This window comes from Adiantum capillus-veneris, chromosome 28 (genome assembly GCF_014529385.1).
Source record: "Adiantum capillus-veneris isolate H3 chromosome 28, ASM1452938v2, whole genome shotgun sequence".
Taxonomy (NCBI): Eukaryota; Viridiplantae; Streptophyta; class Polypodiopsida; order Polypodiales; family Pteridaceae; genus Adiantum; species Adiantum capillus-veneris.
Genome location: NC_140958.1, coordinates 43,201,271 through 43,228,834, shown reverse-complemented (window position 1 = coordinate 43,228,834; position 27,564 = coordinate 43,201,271). Strand labels below are relative to the sequence as shown.

Genomic DNA, 27,564 nt, shown 5'->3' with positions numbered 1-27,564 from the left:
TTCTGCCAAGTGTCCAATTTGCCCCTTTGAGTTTATTCCCTAGTTCCCACTAACCAGTCTCAAACCTCGAGCTTTGGGTTTCTAGGGTTTTAAGCCTCATGGCCAGTGTTCAGAAGTTCTTTAAGTTGGTTGGCTCGATTTCTCTTGTCCACTCGGCCATTTCTCTTTTAGTTGGGCATGCCACGTCATCAATAGCAATACACGAATAGAAACTTCAAAATCACTTAGCTTTAAGAGAGAGAGAGAGAGAGAGAGTCGACAGCACGCGGAATTGAAGCAATAGCCCCAAAGATTGGCGTTCCTTTCGGTATTTCTTTATTATTGCTCACAGCAAAGTACAACTCCCGAGGGTCCTCTGCTCTCAGACTCTACGTCCAGATGCTCTAGACTGAGGCCCCAAGGACTCCTTATAGACAGTGCAAGGGTTGCCTAAGAGCAAAGCCCCAAAGGAAGTTCTCTCAAAAGCACTAAACCCCAAAAGCTAGCGCCGGAGACTCCAAAAGCAGCCAGTGTAATCTGTGAAAATCCGTACAACCTGCCATGTGGCACCAATAGCGCAAAACCTTGAAAATCCATACAATACTACCACTTCATCATCCGTACTGCTGGCCACGTTAGCATGTCAGTGCGTTTTACGAAAATCAGCCTCAAACCTCAAGCTTTGGACTTTTAGGCTTTTAAGCCCCACGGCCGGTGCTCAGAAGTTCTTGAAGTTGGTTGGCTCAGTTTCTCTTGTCCACTCGGTCATTTCTCTTCTAGTTGAGCATACCACTTCATCACTTTGTGACATTTCCCCCTCTTGAAAGAATTGTAATCGCCCTTGATTACGCCTGCAAAAACAGCCAAAGGACAGAAACTTTCTTCAGTAGACACTGACTCTATGTACTCATGCACCAGACTCCACCAATCTAGCACTTCTACAAAGATATCAATCATTGATCAATCACATTTCTGTCGAGGGGCTCAGGTACAAATCATGATCATTGTAGCCATTTAGCAATCACATTTAGACCATGCTGATCTTTTCAAGGATGTCTTGATCTACTTAGTCTTGTTACTATCAAATTCATATCCTTTCATTTCACATTTCATCCAAGCAAACCGTGCCCATGACCATTCCCACAAGACAATACATCCACATAGCAAGCAATTCACAAAATCACACACTTAGTTCACATTGAAGACCCTGTCCTCAATCATTCAATCTAGCCATCTCATTCCGTCCAAAACTCTTGATGGACAAAGATCACTGTGTAGTCATCTCATCCTTCCGAAACTCCACAACAGTATCAAGTCATCTCATCCATAGACATTTTGATGCATTAGAATCTCATCCAATTCACATTCACTTAGAGATCACATCCAGATCTCACTAATCTCTAACAGATGTCTATATACACCAAGTTCAAAACACCTTCATTCTTCATTCACTTAGCCATCACATCCAGATCTTACATATCTCTGACGGATGTCTAGATGCATCAAGTTCTAATCATTCATCAGAATAACAATACACACATGAAAGAGCACAAGTTTTCAGTTCAATGAAGCAAATTTCCAATTCAGTGCACACAATTCATAAAGTCATTCTGCAAAATACTATCAATCCGTCAGTACCCTAAAATCTAAGAGATATATTATTGACTTTATTCAATCTAGGTAATTTGTGACAAAGGAGTGGAGTGGCTCCCCTCTTGTGCAGTCCGCACCGCACCAAATTCAACCTACTAATTCATCAGTAATTTTTGGCATAGAGACTGCTAATAGCCCAAAAGCTTCAAGGTACAACTCTCTCTGAAGAGAATTTGTGAAGTTCTCTTCCTCCACCAGCCAAAAAGTACCCTGCAGCAAATTATCCGATGGATCCAGCTTACCTTTCAGTAATTTTCTCGTGCCATGGAACCTGTTGGTAGTCCTACTGGCCTCCCTGTCCTTGGCACCTCAATCTCAATCTGTGGAATTCTCTAATCTACTAGCTAATTCCCTTTCCTTTCTTTCCTTGTGCCTTGGAACATGTGGATAGCCTTGATAGCCTCCCATTTGCACGTCAGTCTCAATCGTTGGAACCCTCATACGCATTATCATCCGATCCTTGTTGTGCTCTGGAATCCTCTGATGAACTTGAATCTGGTTCCCTTAGTTCATCAGAACCCTCGGATGTGTTACCATCTAATTCTCTTACTGCTCCAGAATCCTGTGATGAAACCGTCATCCGGCTCCCCTGATTCATTCTCTTCCCTCAAAGACTCCTGCCCTCTTGAGGTGGATACTATCCCGTCTCTAGGATAAGTCAATGAGCCGGCATGCATTCCAAATCCTTGCTTGGCATGTCCCATAAATCTTTGAATAGAGTTAGAATTCTGTTGTAGACAATACTCTCGAATCACTTTTGGCCATAGCAAAACCGCTCAATTTGGTCCCTCAAAGCAATCTTTGTTAGTCATTCTCAAACGATGCCAAGCCATGATGACATCTCTTTCATATTCGTCTGATATCCAAGTTGACGTGAGAATTTTCTTAAATTTTACCCACGTCGCAGGTGCTTCTCTGCATAACAACAGAGTAGACCACCATGTCTGTGCAATTCCTTTAAAGTAAGATTCCGCCCTTCGCACCTTGGAGTGTTCCGTGAACCAACCTCCAGAGAAGGTGACGTCAAACTGTTGTATAAACTCAAGGGCTCGATGGGTGTCTTGGTAGCTTGAAAATGTCTCAACCCTCACGACCTGCCTCTCTTTCTTGAACTCCTTGGTCTTCTTGCTCATTTGTTCACTGTCAGAAGAGGACGAGTTCTCCTCCTCTAAATTGCTAGATGGCCTCTCATGCCTTCTAGACTTTTTCACAAATCGAATTTTCTTGCTGTTTCTCCGCTTCTTCTGCCTTTTCTCATCCTCTCGAGAGCTAGAGGACAACGAACTGTTGAAACTCTCTGAAGACGAAGAAAAATCTAGGTCATCCTCGAAACAAACATGCTTCTTGGATCTGCTTTCCACCTCGAAAGTCGACTTTCGGCCCAAATAACCGGGGAAATCCGCCGATTTCCTCTTCTCTCGAGAGTACTTCAAGCCTTTCATTATCAGGATCATCTTCTTGTGAAGAGATCTGGGTAGCTCTTTCTGCGAGTACAACTTCCGCTTTTGTGCACTGGTCTGTCCTTTCACTTTCTTCCCGACCTCAGAGGAGAATCAATGGTCTCACACCTTCTCTCAATCGGGTAGTTCTTCAAGTGTTTCGCAAACCTCTGGTCTCTGAAGTACTTCATCAATATTTTCACACACATGTCAATCTGCAGTTGATGTTTATACTCCGCTCTAGCAAACTTCTCCGTCGAAAATTTTCCCAAATCTTCATTCTTTTCTTCAATTTCCGCGCCGTATTTCAACTTTTCTTCACCTCCCCCCGAGAGGTGTTATCTGTATCAGATTCTCCACGAGAACCATGTGTGGTCTTGGGTTGTTTATGGCTTATGTCCCTTAAGACAGAGCGCGCCTCATGCGTGATGGACCAAGGGTGGGAGTGGCTAATAAGTTTGGGGAAGGGACATGAAGATTCCTTGACAAACAAAATCTTGATTGCTCTAATCAGATTCTCCTCGAGAACCTGTGTGTGTTGCAAAAGGGATAGGATCCTCCGTAGAAGAAGAATCTTTCTGAGCTCTGATACCACTCTTACTGGCTTAGACACTCCAAGCGAGAAATCAATAGCAACACACGAATAGAAACTTCAAAATCATTGAGCTTTACTAGAGAGAGAGAGCCAACACGGCACAGCGGAATTCCACGCCAGAAGCACTGGCCCCAAAGACTGGCGCCCCTTTCGGTATTTCTTTATTAATGCTCTCAGACTCTACGTTCAGATGCTCTGCAGAGTGAGGCCCCAAGGGCTCCTTATAAAGAGTAGAAGGGTTGCCTAATAGCAGTTCTTTCAAAAGCACTAAACCCCAAAAGTATCAACTCCCAAAAGCTAGCGCTGGAAACTCCAAAAGCAGCCAGCATAATTTGCCAAAATCCGTACAGCCAACCACATGGCACCACCATCAAAAAACGTGGAAAACCCGTACGGTGCTGCCAAGTCATCATCCGTACTGCTTGCCACAATAGCATGTCAGCGCATTTTAAAAAAATCAGCCTCAATAGGGTTTTAAGCCCCACGGCCGATGCTTGGCCATTTCTCTTCTAGGTGGCCATGCCACATCATCACTTTGTGAGAGTTTGTTGACACATTCTTTGATGACATGATAGTCTATTCGAAGAATGAAGGGGAGCATAGGCGTCAGTTGACCATTGTGTTTGAAGAGTTGCACAATCACACGTTGCTCATCCACCCCAAGAAAAGTGAATTCGTCTTGGAAGAGATCCCACTTTTTAGGCCACAGTGTGTCAAAGGATGGTGTCCAAATGGATCTTGCAAGGCTGAAGCAATCAAGACATGGCCAGACTTGAACATTGTGCATGATGTCCGTAGCTTCTTGGGATTATGTTCTTACTATTGAAGGATCATCGGCAACTTTGCCAAAATTGCTTCACCCCTACATGCTCTGCAAAAGAAAGAGGTCACTTTCAAATGGACCCAAAAAGATATTTCAGCTTTTGATCTCTTAAAGAAAAAGATGACTTCGGAGTTTTGCCAGATCTCCGGAAGTCATTTGTGGTCTAGTAGGATGCTTGTGGCAATAGTATTGGGACAGTGGGTTAATGCAAGATAGTCGGGTAGTAGCTTATGAAAGCAGAATCTTGCAAGGGCCAGAAAAGACTCTGCAAATCTAGGAGAAAGAGCTACTGGTTGTGATTCATGCTCTTTCAAGCTAGAAACACTACCTGCTAGGTGTTGATTTTGTTGTTCAAAACAATCATCAGACCTTGCGATATTTCTTGACACAGTCAAAGTTATCTGAAAAGCACATGCAATGGACAAACATTCTCTCTATGTTCCACTTTCAAATTGTGTATGTGGAAGGCAAGAAGAATGTTGTGGCTGATGCATTATCAAGAAAGCCGCAAATTTCAGCTGTGTCAAATCCTTATCATCATGAGCTTGATGACATGAAGGAATAGTATGCTACTGACGAATATTTTGCAAGAATTTTTGAACAGTCGCAAGATAGACAACGCCATGAGCACCATCTCCTCATGGACGGTTTTATGATGATGCATGGCAGACTATGTGTCACTAGGCCATTGCGACATGGTAGAAAGTCATGTCCCACCGTATGCACGGCATTGTGGTATAGATGCAAAAGTGAAAGCGGTCGAGACATTCTTTTATTGGCCTATACTCTGAGGAGAGAAATCTATGGCATGTATATCTAGCATGCAATCGAGGACGCTTGCGATTTCAAGAGGGGGGTATGTCATGAGGCTATAACAACCACTAACCTTAGTTGGTGGTTTCTTTCCCTTGATTTTTATTAGTTTTTGAGACCCCGTGTTGAAGTCACAACTGCCCGGACATTGTATGGCTAGTGTGAAACGGCCGATGATTGAGAGTTTCACTGGCAGCAATAAAGACCATGTCACCAAGAGTTGGTTGGGCCAATCGGCACTGAAATCCAAGTAGTAAAAAGGTGACAAGGTTCAGTTCAAAGTCATTTAGGCCCCATGCGACACTTTAAATTAACTCAAAAGGGCATAAGGGACACATGGCCACTCCAAAGCAAATTGCCAGATACCTCAGCTGATGCAGGCGCCGAAAATCAATCATTAGAGAGAGAAAGGCTGATTTGACTTTATTGTGAGCCTACAGAGTGTGTGTGTGTGAGTTGTGGGTGCACGTTTACATCTTTAATGGAAAGCTTGCCTTCTCCTCTATCTTCTGTAGCACGATGATTCCGCTCTCGTGCACACCTCTCCCCTTTTGAATACAAAATCGTCATGCCCAGCTCAAGGGCTACTCATCTGTATGTACAATCGTGTGGGTTTATGCGCCATTGCCGAGGCAAGAGTCTCTTGTACAAGTACCGGATTAGTAGCTAACTGCTAATCCCCCGTAGGTTCAAGGTAATTTGGAGAGATTTCTTGCGAGAAATCTCGTCCAAATCAAAGGGCAAGTGGCCCTACACATCAGGAACTCGAGGGCTTGCTACAAATGCGGCCAGCACACGAAACGGAGCCCAAAATAGAGAATTACAGCTTGCCGTAATTTTCTGCAGGTCAAGGGTTTCGACCCTTTTTGATGCCATAAAGTACCAGGAGCTTTGGGGAAGCTAGGGAACTGCGAAACAAGTGTTCCGGTGCCATTTAGAGGCGAAAAACAGAGATTTCAACATGCTGTATTTTCTCGCCACGTTTGTCAAAGTGCTCTAATGCGTGCGGGAAGTCTCCTAGTGCATGGGGATTTTGTCTATGAGATCTTCTATTGTCACTATGCTGCCGAAATTGGGCTAGAGTAGGCCATTTTCAGCCCCCTATGATTGGAATTCAACATTTCAAAACAAATCACGATTTGGCAACTAGGGTGCTCCCAAGTAGGCGGTGACAAGGTGTTGGCCCCAAACGTTGGCACCCCTTTTGGTATTTCTTTATCGCAATTAAACTTTGGAGAAAACCTGTAAACTCCTATGTGCTGTCCCACTTTTATTGGTTTATTCGTGAAGTTCCTTTGTGTTGTAACATTAATCAATGTAAAGATTGCGTGAAAGCCAAAGTCTACCGCCCTTTAGTGAGTCTACGGCCGGTTTCAGGTGCCTAGGTCTCTACTTGCTACAGATCGGTAGACTTAGAGAGACTACCGTCAAGAGTAGAGGACCTAAATATAGAGGATCCAGACAAAGGCAGATCGCTACTTTTTACAAAGGGACTACTCGGGACGGCCCACCACAGGTTACCTAGTCACATCCTCATTGGGGCATCCTTCTTGATTGAGCCATCCACCTTCACCGCTTACGATTTACAAGGGACTACTCGGGATGACCCACCACAGGTTACCTAGTCACATCCTCATTGGGGCATCCTTCTCGATTGAGCCATCTTTTTTCACCGCTTACGATGACCAAGGATGCGAGGAACCTCACATCATAGACAAGGCCTACATCGGAGGCTACAGAGCATCGTTGAGTGACATCAAGCACGGCCCCCCTAAGAAGCTGACTATGGAGGACATTAAGGTCATACTACAGAGACCCATGAGAGACTTCATTGGATGATCACCTCATTAGCCCTCATGTGATTATACCCATCCCTGTATGTTTTGAGATGATGTATTATGTGATGCTGATGATGATGATGATGATGATGATGATGATGAGGTTGTAAGGTAGGCTTGCATATGCATACCTACCCACTCTACGTACCCTAGTGAGGGGTGCTAGCATGCCCTAGGGGCTCCCCCAAGATGCCTAAAGCCAATCACCATGCACCATGTGTGACTCCTGCTAGCATAAACCACTATACACAAGGAAGCATGGAAAACAAAGGAAAACAACAAAGAAATAGACAGACCATAGATTCCCGCCACATAATTGCATGTACCCCCCCCCCCCCCCCCCCCCCCCCCCCCCCCCCCCCCCCCCCCCCCAAAAAAAAAAAAAATCCCCTTCCCTGTCCCACTTCTCCTGCTAGTAGCATCCCATACCCATATAATCGGGCGCTGTCATCAATTGGTGCCATGTCATACCTGTACGGAAGACCCAACCGAGGAGCTTGCAGATTAATGATGTGGTAGACTGTATGGATTGATGATGTGGTAGGTGATGTGGCAGAGCATAAGAGCCTGATGGCATAGCAGCTGTACAGCGTTGTTGGTTTTATGAGTCACTTTTGAACTTGCTTATGAGCGGCTTAAAGCTATAACGAGATGGCCAGAGCGCTAATTGTATCTTGGATTATGTGAGTTATGTCGCTTCCCATTTGCAACACAGCTTTTGCTCAATAGTAAAGAAATAGCGCCAGGGGTGCCTGACTTAAGGGTCTAGTGATTTTGAGAGGGGAACTCTGCCCTCTTCTCAATAGTGAGTGAAGTGTGATTCAAGCTGTGTTTTGCTGTTCTAGTTCTGTTCAATGTTGTTGCAATGTTTCTACAGCATGTTCAAGTGGCCGCCCAATTAGAGGCTGTGCCAACACAGCCCCATGTGCTCTACCTGTTTTGTGCACGTCGCTATGCCATATGGAAGAGAGCTATTGCTTTTGTGCATGTCGCCATCCACATGAAAGGAAGTACGAAGTTTCTCTGACATCATGCTAATTTTTTCAAGAATCCATCTTGCACATGAGACATGAGAAAAGCCAAACTCCAACCTGGCAGCTGCTATGCATACATATCTATTGGCATCAACGCTTAGCTTCCTTGTAACAAGGCTGAGCAGCATTTACAAGCAGTCCTTGTCTGGTAGAACAGGCCAACCCTCTGGAAGTTTGTCCGGGTGCCGTGTTTTGCCCTCTTTTTTATTGTCATGATATTGTCCATTTCATGCTAGCATCAAAAGTTACTTGTGCTTGAAAAATGTGCTCCCTTATTACCTGCATAAAACGATGAACAAAGAGCTCTTGTAATGTGAGATGTAACAAACGCCTCCCAACACTATCTCTTACAGACTGGTTCATTCTGGAAACATTGTCGATAGAAACCCCTGTTGAAAGCACACTAAGTTTAGAAAATGAAGAGCACAGAACTTTGCTGCAACTCACTAAATTCTTTGTGAGCTCACCAGGAACAAGCTCTGTGGTTAGAACATGTTTGCTTGAATACTGTGGAAACACACGTGGAACATACACTCCCTTCTCATGCTCTAGAATTTCTCGATACCTTGTCTGATTCACTGCCTCTAGTGTATAATCACACTCTCTTGCAAGCTCTTGTTTAGCAACCTGCATAAACCTTCTGTTATTTAAGACCGTTAAAAACATTCAGCAGACTGGCAACATAAAACATGGAAATTATTCTTTTAAGAGTAAAATATGGATGCCACAAGTTCTGCAAACAGCATGGAGGGAAGAATTTATTTAAGCAATCCTTTCAGAAATATATGGACAAAGAAGTATCCTATACAATCTTTTGAGCGGTACATGAGCTTAGAAGCAAATACTTGATGAGAAACATGTTTCGAGAGTGCTGATTTAAGCATGTAAAATTTCCTATTTGCATTTGTAATAGGTAGGTCACTTTCAAACAAAAGAGGAATTGTAGTGTAAAATATGAGAAAAAAATTTCCATAACAGATCAAATACACGATATGCCCATGCTCACACACTGTAAATTAAACTAAAAAACTATTCAGGAAAATACTAGTTCTTGTTCTTGTTCTGTAACAGAAAGCTGACGCTGCAGCCAACAAACACAACAATTCATGGTGTCCTCTCAAACTCTAGGTAGACTGTATAGTCCATAAATTGAATTGTAACCAGCTTATGAGACTTGGTTGAGAAATCATACCTTCATAGCTTGTTCCAGGTACAGCCCCTTGGGAATTAAGTTCGTAAACTCCAAAAGCCGTCTGACATTCTCAATGTCACTGTCAATGCTCAGTGCAACACCTGGATATTGTATTTTCATAGCCACCTCCACACCATCTTCCAATACAGCTTTATGTACCTTCAATGAATTATGGGCATGTTAATTAAACACTGAGCACCATCACAGCCACGCCAAAATAAATTACAGTACAAAATAATGAAAACAGGATAGACAGTGAGAGTAGGAGCAAAACAGAAGAGATCAAAGGAGCAGGACAGCAAAGAGGGAGAACAGGACAGAGTGTATTCCAACCATAAGACAGTCAGAATTGGGGGCCATCTGATGATTGGACCCAAACCACAATTGAAGAGGATGATAGAGTACATGAGGGAAACAGATATTTAGGAGGAAAAGTACGTATAGCAGTCCATTTTGTGGATCTTCGTGAGCCAGTCTACATTGTCCTCAAAGGCAAACAGGTGGCTATGGACTACTCTACAATAGAAGAGAAGAAGTCTCTCAAACGAACCAAGGTGTGGATATCTGACGAGCTCAATCCCCTACAGCCTAAGAACAAGGCAAGCGAACTAGAGAGCTAGCTAAAGTTAGAACAGCAAGGAAAGGAGGGAAATGGGTAATATACAGGGAAGGAAAGGCTATCATCCAAGAATTCAACACCACCATACTGAAAGATGAGACCTAACAACAACTTCTTCTCACATTACCACCTGAACTAAAGAAAGAATTTCCATTACCATTGAAAAAATGAACTCTTATGACTCTGAAGAGTCTTAAAAATTAGTCTTCTATTTTGGTTCTTTTTTTAATATATTTCACATGATACCTGAAGTGAATTGTAAAACTTGATGTATCTGATAAGTCCTAAAGGTCAGTTTTGGCCACCTCAGGACATTAATACAACCTGAAAGGTGGACTGGGACTGGGAGAGTTGGAAAGGAAAGAGTAACTGGAAACCGGGTAATCTGCAGACTGCTGCTGGTGATCAAACTCCTCAATCTCAAAGTCTGGTGTCCAGCACTCTAAACCAAGCAAGTCCCCTCCACAATAGGGGAGAGAGTGTAAAGAGACTCAAAACAACGCTCGTCTGAAAGCTTTACTTGAAAGATGCCATGGCCCAGTATGATGAGCTCCAGGATGCTGCCCTCAGAGCCACCAAGTTTAGAATGAAGCCACTCACGAAATGTGCTGCTTTTGAGGGGGAGAGTCCCACCATGCACCCAACCAAAGTCCGGGCCCAGATTATGACAAGTGGCTGTCTCGATATTGGCTAGGTCAAATCATATGTCGAGGTGAAGACTGCAGGGCAACCGTTGTGACGCCCGGGTGTGGTAGCCACCATGGACCAGGAAATGACCAAAGGGTGGAAATCAGAGATGTTGAAGCTCTCTCTCTCTCTCCTGGGTTTGTTTTTGCTCGAGCTGCGCAGACACAGAGAGAGCTTGATGAGAGGAAAGACTAGCCAGTCTCAGAGACAGATCACAGACTTCTTTAGAGCTGCCACTGGACACCCGGAGGAGTTACTACCACAGTAGAGCTCGTCGCTTTACACCAGAGGCATACTGATTGATTGAGCGACTGAGCTCGGGAGATCCAGACACCCACGACTCCGGAGGACACACAGCATCGACAGAGGCTGCATCAGAGGATCCGGGTCACTTTGGCTCGACATGCACGACGCCCGGTCAGACTACTGACCATGGAGGAGATTGATGAGATCCGCCAGCGACCGATGCTGGATCTCCTGTGATCTAGCTATCCCAGCTAGCTGTTTTAGTTGCTTAGTCCACACCCAGCAGTCTAGGATTCCATAGTATTTTATTTTGTCATTTTGTCATTTGTTACTCTGACTTTGTATCAGATCCACCACATTGTAACTTTCTGGTCTCATAGGTCACTTTGGCCTTTTGAAGATGTTAATATAATATTTCATTTCATTTCATTTCTCTCTAGCCAATCTCAGAGACGGATGACAGATTTCTTTAGAGCAGACACTGGACAGCCGAAGGAGCTACTCCCATAGCAGAGCTCACATTCGTCTCGCACCAGAGGCACACTGATCGACCGAGCGATTGAGCTGGGGAGATCCAGACGCCGACGACTGTGGAGGACTACACAGCATCGACGGAGGCTACATCAGAAGATTCGGATCACTTTGGCCAGGCATGCACAACGCCCGGTCAGACTACTGACCATGGATGAGATCCGCCAGCGACCTATGCTGGATCTCCTGTGATTTAGCTATCTAGCTATCCCAGCCAGCTGCTTACTTTGTTTACTTCACATCGAGCAGCTTAGGATTCCATAGTATTTTTGTTTTGTTATTTTATTATGTTGTTACTTTGTTACTCTGACCTTTTGTAGCAGGCTACAGTGTCACTTTCACAGGACAGTTAGTTTACAGTTGGTCTTTGGTCTGGTCGGTTCACACTAGACGGACTCGGACTCGCTGGGCAGCGACACGTGGCAGGGATATGGTGGTCTAGTGGACATCGTGGCCAGGTCACCACCGCCACCCAGTGGGGATAGACTTAGGTGATGTCATTAATGAGCCGTTGGTGGCTCTTTATGATTGTATATATGAGTAGTAGCGTTTGGTCAGAGCATCTGGTACGTAGTCATCTAGAGTGAGTCTATACACAGAGTACGTCTTCACCATCCCGGCACATCTGAGCCTCGACAACCCCCATTGTACCTGTGAGTCCTGGGCTGGAGCTGAGTGTGTTGCCACGCCGGAGTCTGTATCAGTCTTTAAGATAGTCGAGTCATATGTTCTGATCTGCTGTTGTCCCTTTGTGAGCTCTCTTGATGTCTATTGTTTCCTTTCTTTTCAGTCTGTTTGAGTGAGATTGTCACGCACATTGCACTGAGGACCTGATGCCAGTCAACTGGCTGTGGGTGCGGTGCTGACTCAGCCTAGTAAGGAGTACCACCTGGATCGTCCTGTTCACTATGCGAGTCGCCTACTCACCTAGGCAGAGCGCAACTATAGCACCACAGAAAGGGAAGGTTTAGCTATTGTGTATGCTCTGCAAAAATTTCGGCATTATTTATTAGGGGTCCACTTCACAGTTATTACTGATCACCATGCCCTGCGCTATCTGCTCAACAAGCCGAAAGTTGCAGGTCGAGTATAGCGATGGCTACTCTTATTTCAAGAATTTGATTTCGAAGTGGTACTCAGGCCCGACAAACATCATGTCCTTGCCGACAACCTTCTCGCGTTCACACAGGTGAAGAAGCTACAGGGGTTGCTGACGACTTTCCAGATAGCAGTCTCTTTAAGGTGGATACCACTCCGGAATGGTACGGCGATGTTTTGCATCTGCTTTATACTAGCATGTACCCAGAGAACGCTTCTCCACTGCAGAAGAGACGACTGTTCTTGAAGTCTAGGCCATTCACTCTGATTGGGGGTCAGCTATACAAGTCAGAATACAGGATGGTGTTCTGAGGCAGTGTGTCTCCCCTCATGAAGTCGAGTATATTTTGGAGGACGCCCACAGTGGTCCCACTGGTGGCCATTACCCTGGTCATATTACTGCCCAAAAGATTCTCCAGTGTGGCTTATGGTGGCCCTATATTTTTCGGGATGCAACTGCCTACGTAAAAGTATGTGATGTATGTCAGCGCTGTGGTCCTAAACCAAGCAAGCAGTCAAACCGTCCTCTACAGGTCTCTATGGCATGGCAGCCCTTTGAGAGATGAGGCATTGATTTTGTAGGTCCAATTACTCCCTCCGCCCAACCCGGCAATCGGAAGTATCTCTTGGTGGCTACAGATTATGCAACAAAGTGGGCAGAGGTACTGGCGACAACGGACTACACTGGCACTACGGTAGCCAAGTTTCTCTACGAAAATATTTTGTGCAGGTTTGGATGTCCCTTGGAAATCACCAGTAACAGGGATAGTCACTTTGTGAATGAAACAATTTCAACCTTGCTTGCCAACTACAAGATTTTTCACCGAAAATCTTGTTCGTATTACCCTAGAGCAAACGGGCAGGCAGAGAGCACCAATAAGGTTCTGATAGCACTCCTACGGAAAGCATGTCATCTTCATCCTTCGACTTGGGCTCAAGCTATCCACGGCACCCTTTGGGCATATCGAACTTCTTTCAAAGCCACAACCAATCACACCCCATTTCAATTAGCTTTCGGTTTGGAAGCAATAGCACCCTTCGAATTCAACTCAGGATCTCCGCGAGTCAGCAGTCTGCTTGCCAATGGAGATTTGGGGTCGACATCTGTCTCTCTTCTTTTCCTTCTGGATGAAAGCCGAAGTTTGGCTTCTCTGGCTTTGGAAGCAGAGCAGCTTCGTCGCAAAGCCTGGCATGATCGCCATCTCAGAGAGCCGCAAATAACGCAAGGAGCACTGGTGCTACATTATCAAGCTAAGTTTCTGAAAGAAGCAAAGAAGTTGGTCCCAACATGGCAAGGACCATATAAGGTGATGGAGATTCTACCCCACGGAGCTGTACAATTAGCCACCCTCGAAGGAGTTCCGCTGCCTTTAGTCAATGGATCTAGGATCAAATGCTATCATGCTTAAGGTGACGATCAACGGTCTAAAATCGAGTGTTGATCTTCGCCGACTCCTGAACCCTTAAATAACTTCGGAATCACTATCTTCGGCATCCCTGCTGTTCTTTTTCATGCTATCTCATACACCCTCTCCTTATACAGCTCTTCTTCTGCTGACTCTGTTGCGTTCAACGAATTTGATTCTAGAATTGGATAAACCCTCTCCTTCACTCTCTGTCTTCAATCTCTGTCTGTATCCTATGTAACCCCTCTTCTGTGTTGTGTGTAGGAATGATTCTAGTCTTGGGCATAACCTACCCTCCTCAACCCCGACTCACGCCCTTTTTCAAAGCACAAAATTCTTTGATCTATGACATCTCAAGTGAAACTCGGTTCTTTTGCTATGCATAAATGCCTTAGTATTCTTGAGTGGGGTATTTATGAAGGTAATTTTTTCACTAGCAATTTTACTTCGCGTTATATATGCCACGGATTCCTTCAGAGGGGTTAGATGATCTCCGATTCCGGGAATCTTTCCTGCTCGTGCCTTGCTAGTCCCTTTGCCTGTTTGGTGCTTCTGATGTCCTCTCAGTGCTTCTGAGTGCCTCGAAAATATCAATATCACCTCACCTCACCTTGCAACCTTGTTGCCCTGACTCTCCCCTCACCTCTGCCTTGCTTTTTCTATCAACCAAGTGTGCCTTGCTTTTTCTATCAACCAAGTGTGGTAGATTGGTTATGCCATTTCATTTCCCTCTTGAATTACACGTCTCGAGTTCAACTCCTCGTAGCTAGATCTTTAAGGTCTCTTGGGATAGTTTCCTACACGTTAAAACTCTCCCCTTATTTTTCTTCAACCCTCTGCCCTCACCCCTCGACCTTGCCTCTCCTCTCAACCCCCTCCCTTAGCCCTAGCCCTTGCCTGTCCTCTCAACCCCCTCCTTTAGCCCTAGCCCTCGCCTCTAGCCCTCCCCTAGCTCCTCGCCCCCTCCCCCTCACCCTCGCCCTCGTCCCTCTCCTAGCCCCTCCCCTCGTCCTCGCTCTAGCCCCTCACCCCCACCCTCGCCCTCGCCCTATCCCCTCGCCCTAACCCTTGCTCCTCGCCCTCGCCTCTCGCCCTACCCCTATCTCCTCGCCCTTGTCCCTCCCCTCACCGTCGCCCTCGCCCTAGCCCTCCCCCTATCCCCTCGCCCTCGCCCTTGCCCCTCCCCTCGCCCTCGCCTCTCGCCCTACCCTTATTCCCTCGCCCCTCGCCCTAGCCCTCCCCTATCCCCTCGCCCTTACCCCTCCCATCGCCCTCGCCTCTCGAACTCCCATCCCCTCGCCCTCGCCCTCGCTCGCCACCTTTTCCCCACTTCCCTCGCTCGCGAGTGCTTCCACTGCTTACTTTAACGCTAAAGCATACTTCAAATGAGTTATTTTTCCCTGCAAAAAGCACTTCCCAGCGAAAAGCAGATAGCACCTATAAAGTAAAGCTCTGGTTCGCCATTAAGTCAATCAGCTTCCATCGCTGGCCATCGCCAGTTCCTCTCTCTACGGCGTTCCTCTCTCTCTGCAGCTTGATCTCGACCTTGTAGCAAGGACCTTGCTCTTGCTACAGTGAGGACTTAAAAATACAGGTTTGTAAGCATTCATCAGTTGCAGCTTCTCGGGTATATTGTATCAAGATGGTTCGTACTAGGAATCGAGAGCAGCATCTACAATCCGAGGAAGAGTCCTCTGCCTCCTCTGAGGATAGCTCTAACAATAAATCAAACTATACTCCTAGTTCAGAGCAGCTTTCAAGAGAATCTTCCTCAGAAGATTCACCCCAATCAGTCACTGCTGGCAAGGTCACCACTCTCCAGGTGCCTCGCCCTTCTGGTGCCATCTCGAAGGTACCCTTACAAATGATACATCATTTACAGGAACCAAACCCGGCACTTAAAGAGGTGTTCTCTCAGCAGCAAATGATACACCTGGGTCTCCAAAATTTGGCTCAGGCCGACTTGTCCTGCACAATCTCCACTGGCAAGCTATGTGCCTTCTTGCTTACTTTTCCAAAGCTTAATGGAATTACACTTACAATGGAGGATATTGGACAGTCTATGGGAATCTTGAATGTGCTGGCACCTTTGCCCGCCACCAAAACCTTCTCGAATCTCTCCCCAGAAGAAACTGCAAATGCTTGCAAGGAACTGTTGCTGGACTCACATGCAGACTATCACAGGAGTCAGCAGCTGTGTTCAGTTTTACAGTATTATTTTTTATTGCGCGCACCGGAAAGAACAGGGGTTCCATCTTCTCCAGCAATATGCGATGCTTTTTTTTGTCTCTACCACTACCTGCCATATCCATTTCACCATCTGCTGTTTAAAGCGCTACAGGACAGGGCAAAGTGTTTTCGGACTCAACGTAAAGGGAAAGCGGAAAGGTTCAATTGCTATGCAGCCCCTATTATGTATTGGATAGTGCAAATTATGTAGCAAAAGGCAGATGCAACAGCTGTTCTCACCCTACAAGATAAAGCCAAAGAACAAGAACAAGGCCGTTCCAAAATGGCCAAAGGGAAAGGCACCTTGCATAAAAGGGCAAATGTACAAAAAGATTCGACTGAGCAGCTAGCACCACTACCCTTCTCCGAATCACAGGTCAAAATCTCTGACGTCCATACTGCAATGCGTATATCTACTTCTGTGGCCACCTCTACTTTCACACCACCTCTTGTGAGTAGTGTTGCAGTCACCAAAATACAACCTCCAGTTGTGTCGGCAGCACCATGTACTACCCTTAGTGCAGGGGCACCTAGGAATACTAATACTGCAGGGGCATCTAGCTCTGGGACACCTACATCTGAACAGCATGACATATATGCTAATTTTGCGCCTCAAGCCGACAGACTTCTAGATGCAGACAAAAGAGCCATTTCGACGATTATGGATGTAGCCCTCTCAATGCAAGGTACCAACGGTTTGCATCGTGCTGTCTATGACAATATGCAAAGGGAAGTGCGCAGCCATCTTCAACGAGCGATGGATAGGGACATGTTCATTGCTACGGCTCAAGATCGCATAAAGATCCTCATTCAACAGGTAGTGGACCTCAAACATATTGTCCACACTCAACAAATACAGTTAAAAGAGAAATGATATGGCCGCAGCAGTTCATGACCTCTCTCCCGTGGTACATACAGTGTGTCCCTCATGTGCCAAATACCAAGCTGTAGCCGTTTCACAGACAGATACAACTACAGCTAAAGCTACAGCCCCGGTTTCTACGCAAGTTCCTGCTATGGCAACACAGATACAGACGGATGTTTCCAAAGCCCATTCAAGGGATTCTCAAACAGAAGAGAAAACAAATCCTACCAATATGGAGTCTAAGCCAGCAGGATCAATTTCATCACAATTTCATGGACCCTCTATGGCCTCCCCCTCCCAGTCCACCTCTTTCCCTCAGCACTTCTACAGCTTCCCTGGATTTCAACCACCTGTTCCACCATCTCAGTCTACCCAGTCCTTTCCTGGGTTTCCACCCGCTCCACCTACTCACCCTACTCAGTCTGTTGCTCATGGGGCGGCTACTCCATATCCGATGTACCCTCCTCATGGCCACTACACCTCACCATACACATGGCCTCCATCTCCTTACCCACCTTTCTACCAGCCTCCTCCTCCTCCTCCTCCATCATCTGACCACCAACAGTAGATTGCCGATCTTTCAGTTCTTCAGTTCCGCTCTCCGGGACGGGCAGCGGTCTTGTGGCGGGCAACCTGTAGCAGGCTACAGTGTCACTTTCACAGGACAGTTAGTTTACAGTTGGTCTTTGGTCTTGTCGGTTCACACTAGACGGACTCGGACTCGGACTCGCTGGGCAACGACACGTGGCAAGGATACGATGGTTTAGTGGACATCGTGGCCAGGTCACCACCACCATCCAGTGGGGATAGACTTAGGTGATGTCATTTATGAGCCGTTGGTGGCTCTTTATGATTGTATATATGAGAGATAGCGTTTGGTCAAAGCATCTGGTACGTAGTCGTCTAGAGTGAGTCTATATACAGAGTACGTCTTCACCATCCCGGCACATCTGAGCCTCGACACCCCCATTGTACCTGTGAGTCCTGGGCTGGAGCTGAGTGTGCTGCCACGCCAGAGTCTGTATCAGTCTTTGAGATGGTCGAGTCGTATGTTCTGGTCTGTTGTTGTGCCTTTGTGAGCTCTGTTGATGTCTATTGTTTCCTTTCTTTTCAGTCTGTTTGAGTGAGATTGTCACGCACATTGCACTGAGGACCACCCACTGTAGAGAGCACGACACATTATCCGCGCTACACCTTTGTATTAGAACTACTACCTTGTAACTTTTTGGTCTCATAGGTCACTTTGGGCTTTTGAAGACGTTAATATAATATTTCATTTCTCTCTCTCTTTGTGCGAGAAAAGGGACTGTATTCTCTCTACATAAGAGGCCTTTGGAGATGCTCAATCGCCTATCACTTAAGAGGAAGTACAAAATCTTTGCATATTCTTCACAGTTAGTGGGACTCTTCACCGGCTGCTCCACGGTAGCGGAGGAGCATCGATGCGTCTTTCTTCACACATGGACGAAGTCGTCAGTTCTTTTCCGCCGGGATCATGCCATCAATGAGTCGACTGTGTGTGTGTGTGTGTGTGTGTGTGTGTGTGTGTGTATGTGTGAGAGAGAGAGAGAGAGAGAGAGAGAGAGAGAGAGAGCGTGAGCTTCATCCTAGCGCTATTCCCCGCTCGTTCATCACATTGGAGATCCGACTGCACCATCGTGCTAGGCTCAATGAGAACTACACAATAGCGCCAAGCATTCCTAGCGGAACGGAGCAAATGCGCGAGCTCTTGTGGCTCTAAGTATATCAAACGATGTCTGTTTTCTGCCTTCATGTAGTCGTTAGAATCGTAGCGACATAAGCTACACATGGTACTCATAGATTTCAGTTTTGGACACTTTCAGAATTCGGCTCTGTCTTTAAACGCATTTTCCGCAGATGGGTTTAGAGTTAGGGTTTTGAGTGTAGAGGCTTTGGGACAGGTGTATCCTAGTGAGGGGATGGTGTTCCTAAAGTTTCGTATGATTCTGGCATGATTTAGTGAGTTCCCTTCCGTTTGTGTGTATATGGGTTGGTGGTGTAGTTGAGAGTAGTGAGATTCTAGGTTGTGGTTTAGTTGGCCTTCCACAGTGTTGTATGTGTAGGATGGTCTCAACCTGACAAGCTAAAGAGATTTCCTTCCTGTGCCTATCGTGTCATCTACGTCCTCGATTGACATTATGTTGATCTAGGTTGTGTTGCATGCACTTTAAAGGTGGTGTGATTCGCTCCCGCTATGTCGCTGTCGAGGGGAGAGAGAGAGAGAGAGAGAGAGAGAGAGAGAGAGAGAGAGAGAGAGAGAGAGAGAGAGAGAGAGAGAAATGAAATGAAATGAAATGTAATATTAATGTCTTCAAAAGGCCAAAATGACCTATGAGACCAAAAGGTTACATGTGGTGAATCTAATACTAGGTTTGGGTACGAAAAGTACAAAGAACTGAAAAGAAAATAATGGGTAGGGGTGGGGTGAAAGTTGATACAAAGGGAATGCTAAGGGTGAGCTGATACAATGGAGCTCTTTGACAGTCGAGGCATCATATACATATACATCAGTATCCAAAAGGCTATAGAGATTCAATGTCCTCCAAGGTAGGCGCTCTATCGGGTTGGCTCCTATGTCGTGCCAGTATGGTATGGATCCTCTGTCGCAATTTGCGTCAATGTCGAGAGGGCCCCCTCATCCGTGGGCGACCGGACCGCCCCAACTCTATCGCCCGATCAAGCAGTATGCCTCTGGTGCCTCTAGTGTTGTTATGCTGTTGAGGCTGCTCGGACTCCTCTATCTGTGACTGAAAGAAATCTGTTATCTTCCGCTGTTGTTGGATCTCTCTCATTGTGCCCCTCTTCAAGAGGTCCTCTCTGTATTTGTGAATCTCCGGTAAGTATAATCCAAGGCATCTCTAATCCTGATATCTCATGACTCTAGAAAGTGGCCCAAAACCCTCTTTGAATAGACAGTGAAAGCAGTCTCGTATCTCATAGTATAGTCGGCAGTGACAAATGTAATCTAGCTCTGTCTCTGGCTCTATCTGGCACACCTGACAAATCCTGGACTCAACGGGTAATCTAAATCTGCCTATCTCGATCTCTAGCTGATGTGAGGATGTGCGTACCTGATCAATAGCACATCGGATAGATGAGTGTCCATGTATCCTGGTCTGATCACAAAACCATCCTCCATGAGTTGGAGAAGATGCTCTCTATAGAAAGTCATCTTTGTACCTAGCTCATGTGTAGGTTGTATCCATGTCCTCTTCGTATCCAACTGAATCAAGTCCTGTGTGATGAGCCTGGAAATCTCTGTCCTAGTGAGGGAGATGGAGGGTGCATCCAGAGAGTACTGAAATGGGGGTAGCCAATCCATACTAAAGCCATGTAACTGAAACCAAGATGTCATCTCTGCATACCAACATGATCTATCTCCTTACAATGCCAGCTGTCGAGAAGACTCTAGTGAGAGCCCAGGTGCTATGCATAAATGAAACTGGTCGAGTGAGTGCCTCCATTACCAATGGAGGAGCAGCGAGCTCCGCCCTAATAATGCCATGTGGTACTGAGGCCTTGGCCCTAATCATCCGAGAAATCATAGACACCAAGGGCTTCTCCATACATCTCCATCCATTAGTACTGCCAGCTCTGCTATGATGATCAACTGATGGGCCCCATATCTCCACTCCGTAGAGCATGGCCGAAGTGACCAAAGTGTCAAAGAGCCAAAGCTTTGTCCGAGGTTCCTGGAACTGAACCTGCGAACATATCCTCTCAAGTCTCCCCAATGTTGCATAGGCTTTGGTCAACCACGTATATGTTGCACGCCTCAGGGAAAATACTGGGCCATTGAAAACCACACCAAGGTAAGTGTATGTACCTGCATACTCCATAGCCTCTCGACCATATGTAAAAGTGGGGGCGGACCTCCTTACCCACTGCGCCGTGGTGTTAAACACCATTACCTTGGTCTTACCAAGGTTCACAGACAATCCACTGTCCCGTGCAAATACATGCAATGCATCCAAATGACGTTGCATCCCCTCTAGAGAATCTGAGATCAGCGCAATATCATCAGCATATAATAGCAACAGAATCCATGTCCCTGCAAGTTGAGCACCACTATCACCCTCAGCCTGTACATAATCTGAAAACTCATCTACATATACCCCAAAGAGAGTTGGAGATAGGGGACAACCCTACTTCACCCCAATGCTGGAGTGAACCATGTCATACATGCCCTGAGGAGTGCGTACCTGTCCTACCACTGTCCCGGGTATCAATGTGTAGGCTATGTAAACATCAAGGTGGTCTGTAGGATGAGCGTAAAATGAACCACTGGGGGTCGATCTTATCGTTCTGCTTCCTCATGCTTAATCGCCGCCAAAACGAGAGCCTATGTGCACATATGTTTCCACACTATGCATAAATTTCCTCCCGCATCAAGTATGCATTTTGCGTATCCAGCAATTTCAAAAAAAAAATCTGCAATCCGAGATTTTTTTTTATTATTTTTTTTCTCTCTACGCGTGCAGGTTTTCTCTCTCTACACTTTTTTTTTCCTCTCTCTCTTGCTACGCTTTCTTTCCCTCCACTTTCTCTCTCTACACTTTTTACTTCTCTCTCTCTACGCCTTCTTTCCCTCCACTTTCTCTCTCTACGCACGAGCAACAAGGGGGGGAGCGCAGCACTCTCTCTCCATGCACGGGCAACGGGCAACATAGGGGAACTTTCTCTCTCCATGCACGGGCAGTAAGGGGGGAAGCGCGGAGGGGGCAGGGAGGCAGAGGAGGAGCGCGAGGGGGGCGGGGGGCAAAGGTAGAGAGCAAGAGAGCGCAAGAGGGGGGGGGGGGGTAGGGCAGCAGGGTAAGAACGCGAGGGAGGGGGCAAGGATGCAGCAAGGGGAAGAGCGTGAGGGGGAGGCAGGGTTGCAGTAGGGGGAGAGCGCGTAGGTTGGGGGGGGGGGGGGGGGGGGGGGGGGGGGGGGGGGGGGGGGGGGGGGGGGGGGGGGGGGGGGGGGGGGGGGGGGGGGATGCAACAACAAGGGGAGAGCGCGAGGGGGGAGGCAGGGATGCAGCAGGGCAGAGATACAGCAGGCGGATGAAGCCGATAAATGGATCGAGGTTGCCAAGAAAGGAAAAGGCAAGGAGATAACGTCCAAGTCCACACCCACTATTATTAATCTGACACTAGAGCAGGAGCAAAGAAGACGTGTGCACGCTTTACATGTGAGAATTTGCAGCCCCAAAGACAAAGATAATGTGGAGGAGGAGGTAAAAGAACTCATGGCTTTAATGGGGGTTCATGAGCCGATGCACACAAGAGCTTGGAGAGTGGGCAACAAGAAAAATGGAAGCAACGGGGAAACCTCGAAAGAAAGGGCACTCATCCTTCGTTTTCCCTGCATGGCAGCGAAGGATTTTTTTTAAAGAAAAGGCCAACTCTTAAGAAGACGGGCATTTTTCTCGGAATGATCTCACCCTCTCGTAGATCGCTCATATGCAAGAAGTAATGCCGGAGATTAGAGCGGCAAGGGAAAAAGGCAAGATTGCACCAAGATGGCAGAGTGGTAATATTGGAGCGACGCTCCACATGATGGTGCGAGACCTATGGGACCACACCCAAAGTTGTCACCTGAAACTGTAATGGATCCATGCGCCTTGATGTGGGTGCTTTTGAGGATAGTTTTACTGGAAGGGACATCATCTTCTACTCTGAGACACATCAAGCCCTTGGGCAATCTATGCCTCACATCAGTGGATACAAATGGGAGATAGTCTGTAGAGACGAGACACGATCAAAGCACAGAGAGCGGGGATCAGGGGGAGTGGCAGTGTTATTCACAGAGGAGTTGCAGCCATTGATACATATAGCCCGTAGGGCTGAGCAGCCTGCAGGCTAGGTACATGTGGGTGAGATTGAGAGCAGAGACAGGCGGATATCTTTACATCGCTATTTGCTACTTTCCCCCGAGTACGTCAATCTATGCATCACCCAGAGGCCAGTCCCCCTTTTCTATTTTGGATGATGACATATGGGAGTTCTCTAGAGATGGTGACATTATCATTCTAGGGGACTTCAATGCTAGGACTGCCCTTCACCAGACAGTCTTCTATGATACTTCAGAGGAGATGTTGAGAGAGCTGGATGCTCTAGAGACGGGCCTGTCCAGACTATCACAAGATGTGGAACATACTGAGTATGGACGACACTTGATAGACATGGGAACTGCACATGGATTGGCCATCTTGAATGGCCTAGAGAGATTTCCCGCTGCGGGAGGTTTTACATGCTTTCTTCACAGACATGGAGCCAGCACAGTGGATTATGTCATGGCACAGCCGAGCGTCGTCTTTAGTATCCAGGATCTCACAGTTCGACCCAGACCTGTCGGGGTGGCAGTGGATCATGCCCTTCTGTCGATGACCATCTCTTTTCAGTTTAATGTAGCATACAGTCCACGGGCAGCAGCACCTACTCGCTACACCTTCACGCGGGAGACGGACTCTGTAGCTGTGCATTGAGGAGCCAAGGTGACCTCTCAAAAAGCTTACTACTATACTGACACATACATTACATGAGGCAGCAACCAACACAATCAGCCTGAGCAACGACGCCGTTCTGGGAGCATGCCGCAAAACAGTTGGTATGATGCGGAATGCCGCGAGACTGGAGCCAGACTTCAGAGGGAGGTGCTTTTGGGAGACATCACTCACAGACAGTCACAAATTGACTTCCGACCAGTGTAACAGGGAACGGGGGGAACACAGCCCAAACGATCCGAAATGGCGTTCCAGACGAGTCCTGTTCCCGAAACGAAGATGGGAACGGAATGCCGTTCCGGAATGGGATGTAAACAGAACGGTGTTCCGGAATGGAGGGAACGAGGCGGAACGGCAAAACGCAGGGCGGAATGGGCAAAAGTAGGCATTTGGGGGAAGAAAAGTGGGCTTTTGGGGACAGATTTGCGGGTGTTCGGGGCACATATTTGGTGCACTTTGAGGGTAAGTTAGGGGGCAGATTTGGGGGCAGTTTTGGGGTTGTTTAGGAGTTTATTTGGGACTAAGCTGAATGGAGGTAATTCAAGCCTTACTTTAGGTGCACCGTTCCGGCCCTGTTCCCAATCCGCCCTCCCCTCCTCCTCCCCGTTCCCGTCCCGTTCTGGACCCTCCCGTTCCCGTTCCCCGTTCCTGTTCCAGGTAACTATGCTTCCGACGACTAGTGCGGCAGAAGAAGAGGGCATTTTTGGCTCGACTAGAGCAAGATCTATACCAGCTATTCTTGAGTCAAGACTCACAAGCGGCATGGCAGTTCTTTCATGAGCACTCTCCCCCCCCCTCCCCCCCCCTTGCCATTACCTCTACAGAGGCCTGGGGCCAGTACGCTTCATCTTTGTACACAGCTTCTGGACAGCCGCCCCTTCCCCACCCCCCATCCCCCACCCCGGATCCATGCCCACAAGCATGTGCTTTTTTCACCGCTGAGATTGTGAAGAAGAAAATTGACAGGATGAGGATTGGGAGAGCATATGATCATGATGGCTTAGCAGTTATGTTTAATCGTGCCATGTGTGAAGGCTTGCATGATACTTGGAGCCTATCTACTATTGTACCTATCTTCAAGTCGAGAGACCCTATGGAGCCTTGGAATTATCGCACTAAAATGATTGGACACACATTGGCACGGTTGTATGCATCCATTCTTGAGCAGCAGCTCAGTAGATGGGCAGAGAAGAGGATACACGCAGCCAGGCAGGCAGGGTTTAGGAGAGTCTTTTCTACTCTTGACCATATCTTGACACTCAGAGCCATCATTGAGGAGGGCAGATCACATGGGAGACGGATCTATTGTAGCTTTGTGGACTTCCGCAAAGCATTTGACACAGTACCCAGAGCTAGATTGATACGCAGACTACAGGAGATGGGAGTACCCCAAAGCTCATTTTGGGGATCATGGCATTATACGGGTCAATAGTGGGGCATGTACGCACTTCAGAGGGTCTATCTACACCGGTTCACTCCACTATTGGGGTGAAGCAAGGCTGCCCGCTCTCTCCTACTCTATTCAGTATGTATGTAGATGAGGTTGCTGACTACATTGAGAGCGATGGTGATAGAGGTGCACAGCTGGCAGGGACATGGATTCCGCTATTGTTTTATGCTGATGGTATTGTGTTGACGTCCGACTCCCCGGAGGGTGTGCAACGTCATTTGGATGCTTTGCATAGGTTTGCCCATGAAAGTGGTCTGTCTGTCAACCTTGGTAAAACCAAGGTTATGGTGTTTAATACCACCCCACAGTGGATCAGGAGGTCAGCACCTACATTCACATATGGACAGGAGATAGTGGAGTATACAGATGCTTACACTTAACTTAGAGTGGTTTTTAGCAGACCGGCATTTTCATTAAGGAGGGCAGCAGAGACCAGATTGACTAGAGCCCATGCAGCATTGGGTAGATTGGAGAGGAAGTGTTTGCAGGTTCAGTTTCAGGAGCCTCGGACGAAGCTCTGGCTCTTTGACACTTTGGTGGCTTTTGCATTGCTCTATGGAGCTAAGATATGGGGGCCTTCATTGGATCATCATGGGAGGTCGGGTCGCACTGATGGATGTGGGGACATGGAGAAACGTCTGGTCTCTATGATCTCGCGGCTCATTAGAGCCAAGGCTTCAGTACCACGTGCCATTATCCGAGCAGAGTTAGCGACCCCCCCACTAGTGGTTGAGGCGCTCATCATCACGGGAGGTCAGGTCGCACTGATGGATGGAGGACATGGACAAAGCTCTGGTCTCTATGATCTCGCGGCTCATTAGAGCCAAGGCTTCAGTACCACGTGCCATTATCCGAGCAGAGTTAGCGGCCCCCCGACTAGTGGTTGAGGCGCTCACCAGATCAATCTCCATACACCGCATGTGGGAACTTCCCAAAGACAGATATGCCCGCCTTGCACTTGAGTCCTCTCGACAGTTAGCCATGCAAGGAGATATAGCATGCTGGTATCGGGAGATAACATCATGGTTTCAGGCGCATGGGTTCAGCATAGACAGATTGCCACCCTTCAAGTACTCACTGGATGCACCATCTCTCACTCTTACACAGTCCGAGATCACGGAGATCATCCGCCAGGACTTGACTCAACTAGTCACCAGGAGGACGACGAGACCCAGATACATGGACACCCACTTGTCTCATGGGATACGATGTGCTATTGGCCAGATACGCACATCTTCACACCAGCTACGAATTGAGACTGGGAGATACAGCAGAGTACCACCAAAGGCCAGGACATGCCCCTTGTGTGACATGGAGCCTGAGACAGAGTTGCACTACACGTCGCTGCCCCGTCTACTACGAGATACGAGGCCGCTTCCATTGCTTGTTCAAAGAGGGTTTTGGACCACTCTCCAGAGTCATGGGGTACGAAGATCAAAGATGCTTGGGTTTGTTTTTTACTCGAGCTGCGCAGACATAGGGAGAACCTGTCACACAAGAAGGGCACCATGTGCCAATAGAAAAGAACAGACTGAACAGACTTTTAGCACTTCAATAACAACTGAAGTGAGAGAGAGAGAGAGAGAGAGAGAGAGACGACACGCGACACGGAGTGGCGGAATTCCAACCCAGAGAGTATTGGCCCCAAACCTTAGCCCCTTTCAGTATTTCTTTATATTGCATCAACACAGTACAAGCAGGTACTCCACACTCTGCACCTTCTCCAGGAAGCATGCCAGAGAATGAGCCTATGGCCTTATATTTAAAGGCCCTAGGCCCCAAAAGCAGCCTTACATGAAAGCCTTCAAACTCAAAAGCATCTGGTCCAAAAGCAATGCCCAAAAGCTGCTAGCGTAATTTACGAAAACCGTACAACCTGCCACGTCAGCATGTTAGCGCAAAAGGAGGAAATCCGTACGGCCTACCACGTCAGCACAGTCAACGTAATTTCCGGAGTGTCCGTACTACTACCATGTCATCAGCTGCGCGTGTGTGGGTAGGTGGGTTCTGCTTTATATTAATTCCTTTCCGTCACTAGGGCCCCATTGGACAGGGTCCCCATAAGTTGGTAGGACTTCTTCTTTTGTTACTTGTTCTTCTTAGGGTTTAGGCCCCTCGGCCAGGATCTGCAAGTTGGCTCCATTCTTCAGGGCTTTGACACGTCAACAGTTTGTGACATCCCCCCTTCTTGAAAGCAAGTAATCTTCCGCAATTACAACATATCTGCAAAACAACTCAAGTTAGCTCAAAAATTTTCCGAGGGACATTCCGAGCGACAATCAACTTCCTCTTTTTTTTGTTAAGGAGTTGGCTTCTCCTTTCGGCTCTTTTGTTAAGGAGTTGGCTTCTCCTTTCGTCCAGATCGGAACTCTTGATCTTCTGGCGTAGTAAAATTAGCCATAACACCCAGACCGCATTGATCTTCCACGGGTGTCTTGGTGCACTAAAATAACATACCCAGACAATCTCATCCAATTAGGAACATTCAGTAGTTGGCACATCACAATGCAACACAAATACTCACATATGTATGTTATAAGACATAGAAACATAAAGTC

General features: G+C 47.0%; 1 protein-coding gene across 1 annotated transcript in view; it reads right to left on the bottom strand.

The window, feature by feature from the left end:
• The window catches only part of ABC1 (ABC transporter 1), an 87,658-nt gene that overhangs the window by 23,499 nt on the left and 36,595 nt on the right, over positions 1-27,564 (bottom strand). Inside the window, exons 4-6 of the mRNA XM_086503842.1 lie at positions 9,367-9,525; positions 8,642-8,801; positions 8,454-8,563 (exon numbers count right to left, since the gene is read on the bottom strand). Coding sequence (XP_086359968.1) covers positions 8,454-8,563; positions 8,642-8,801; positions 9,367-9,525 — 429 coding nt within the window. The remainder of the gene's footprint in view (positions 1-8,453; positions 8,564-8,641; positions 8,802-9,366; positions 9,526-27,564) is intronic.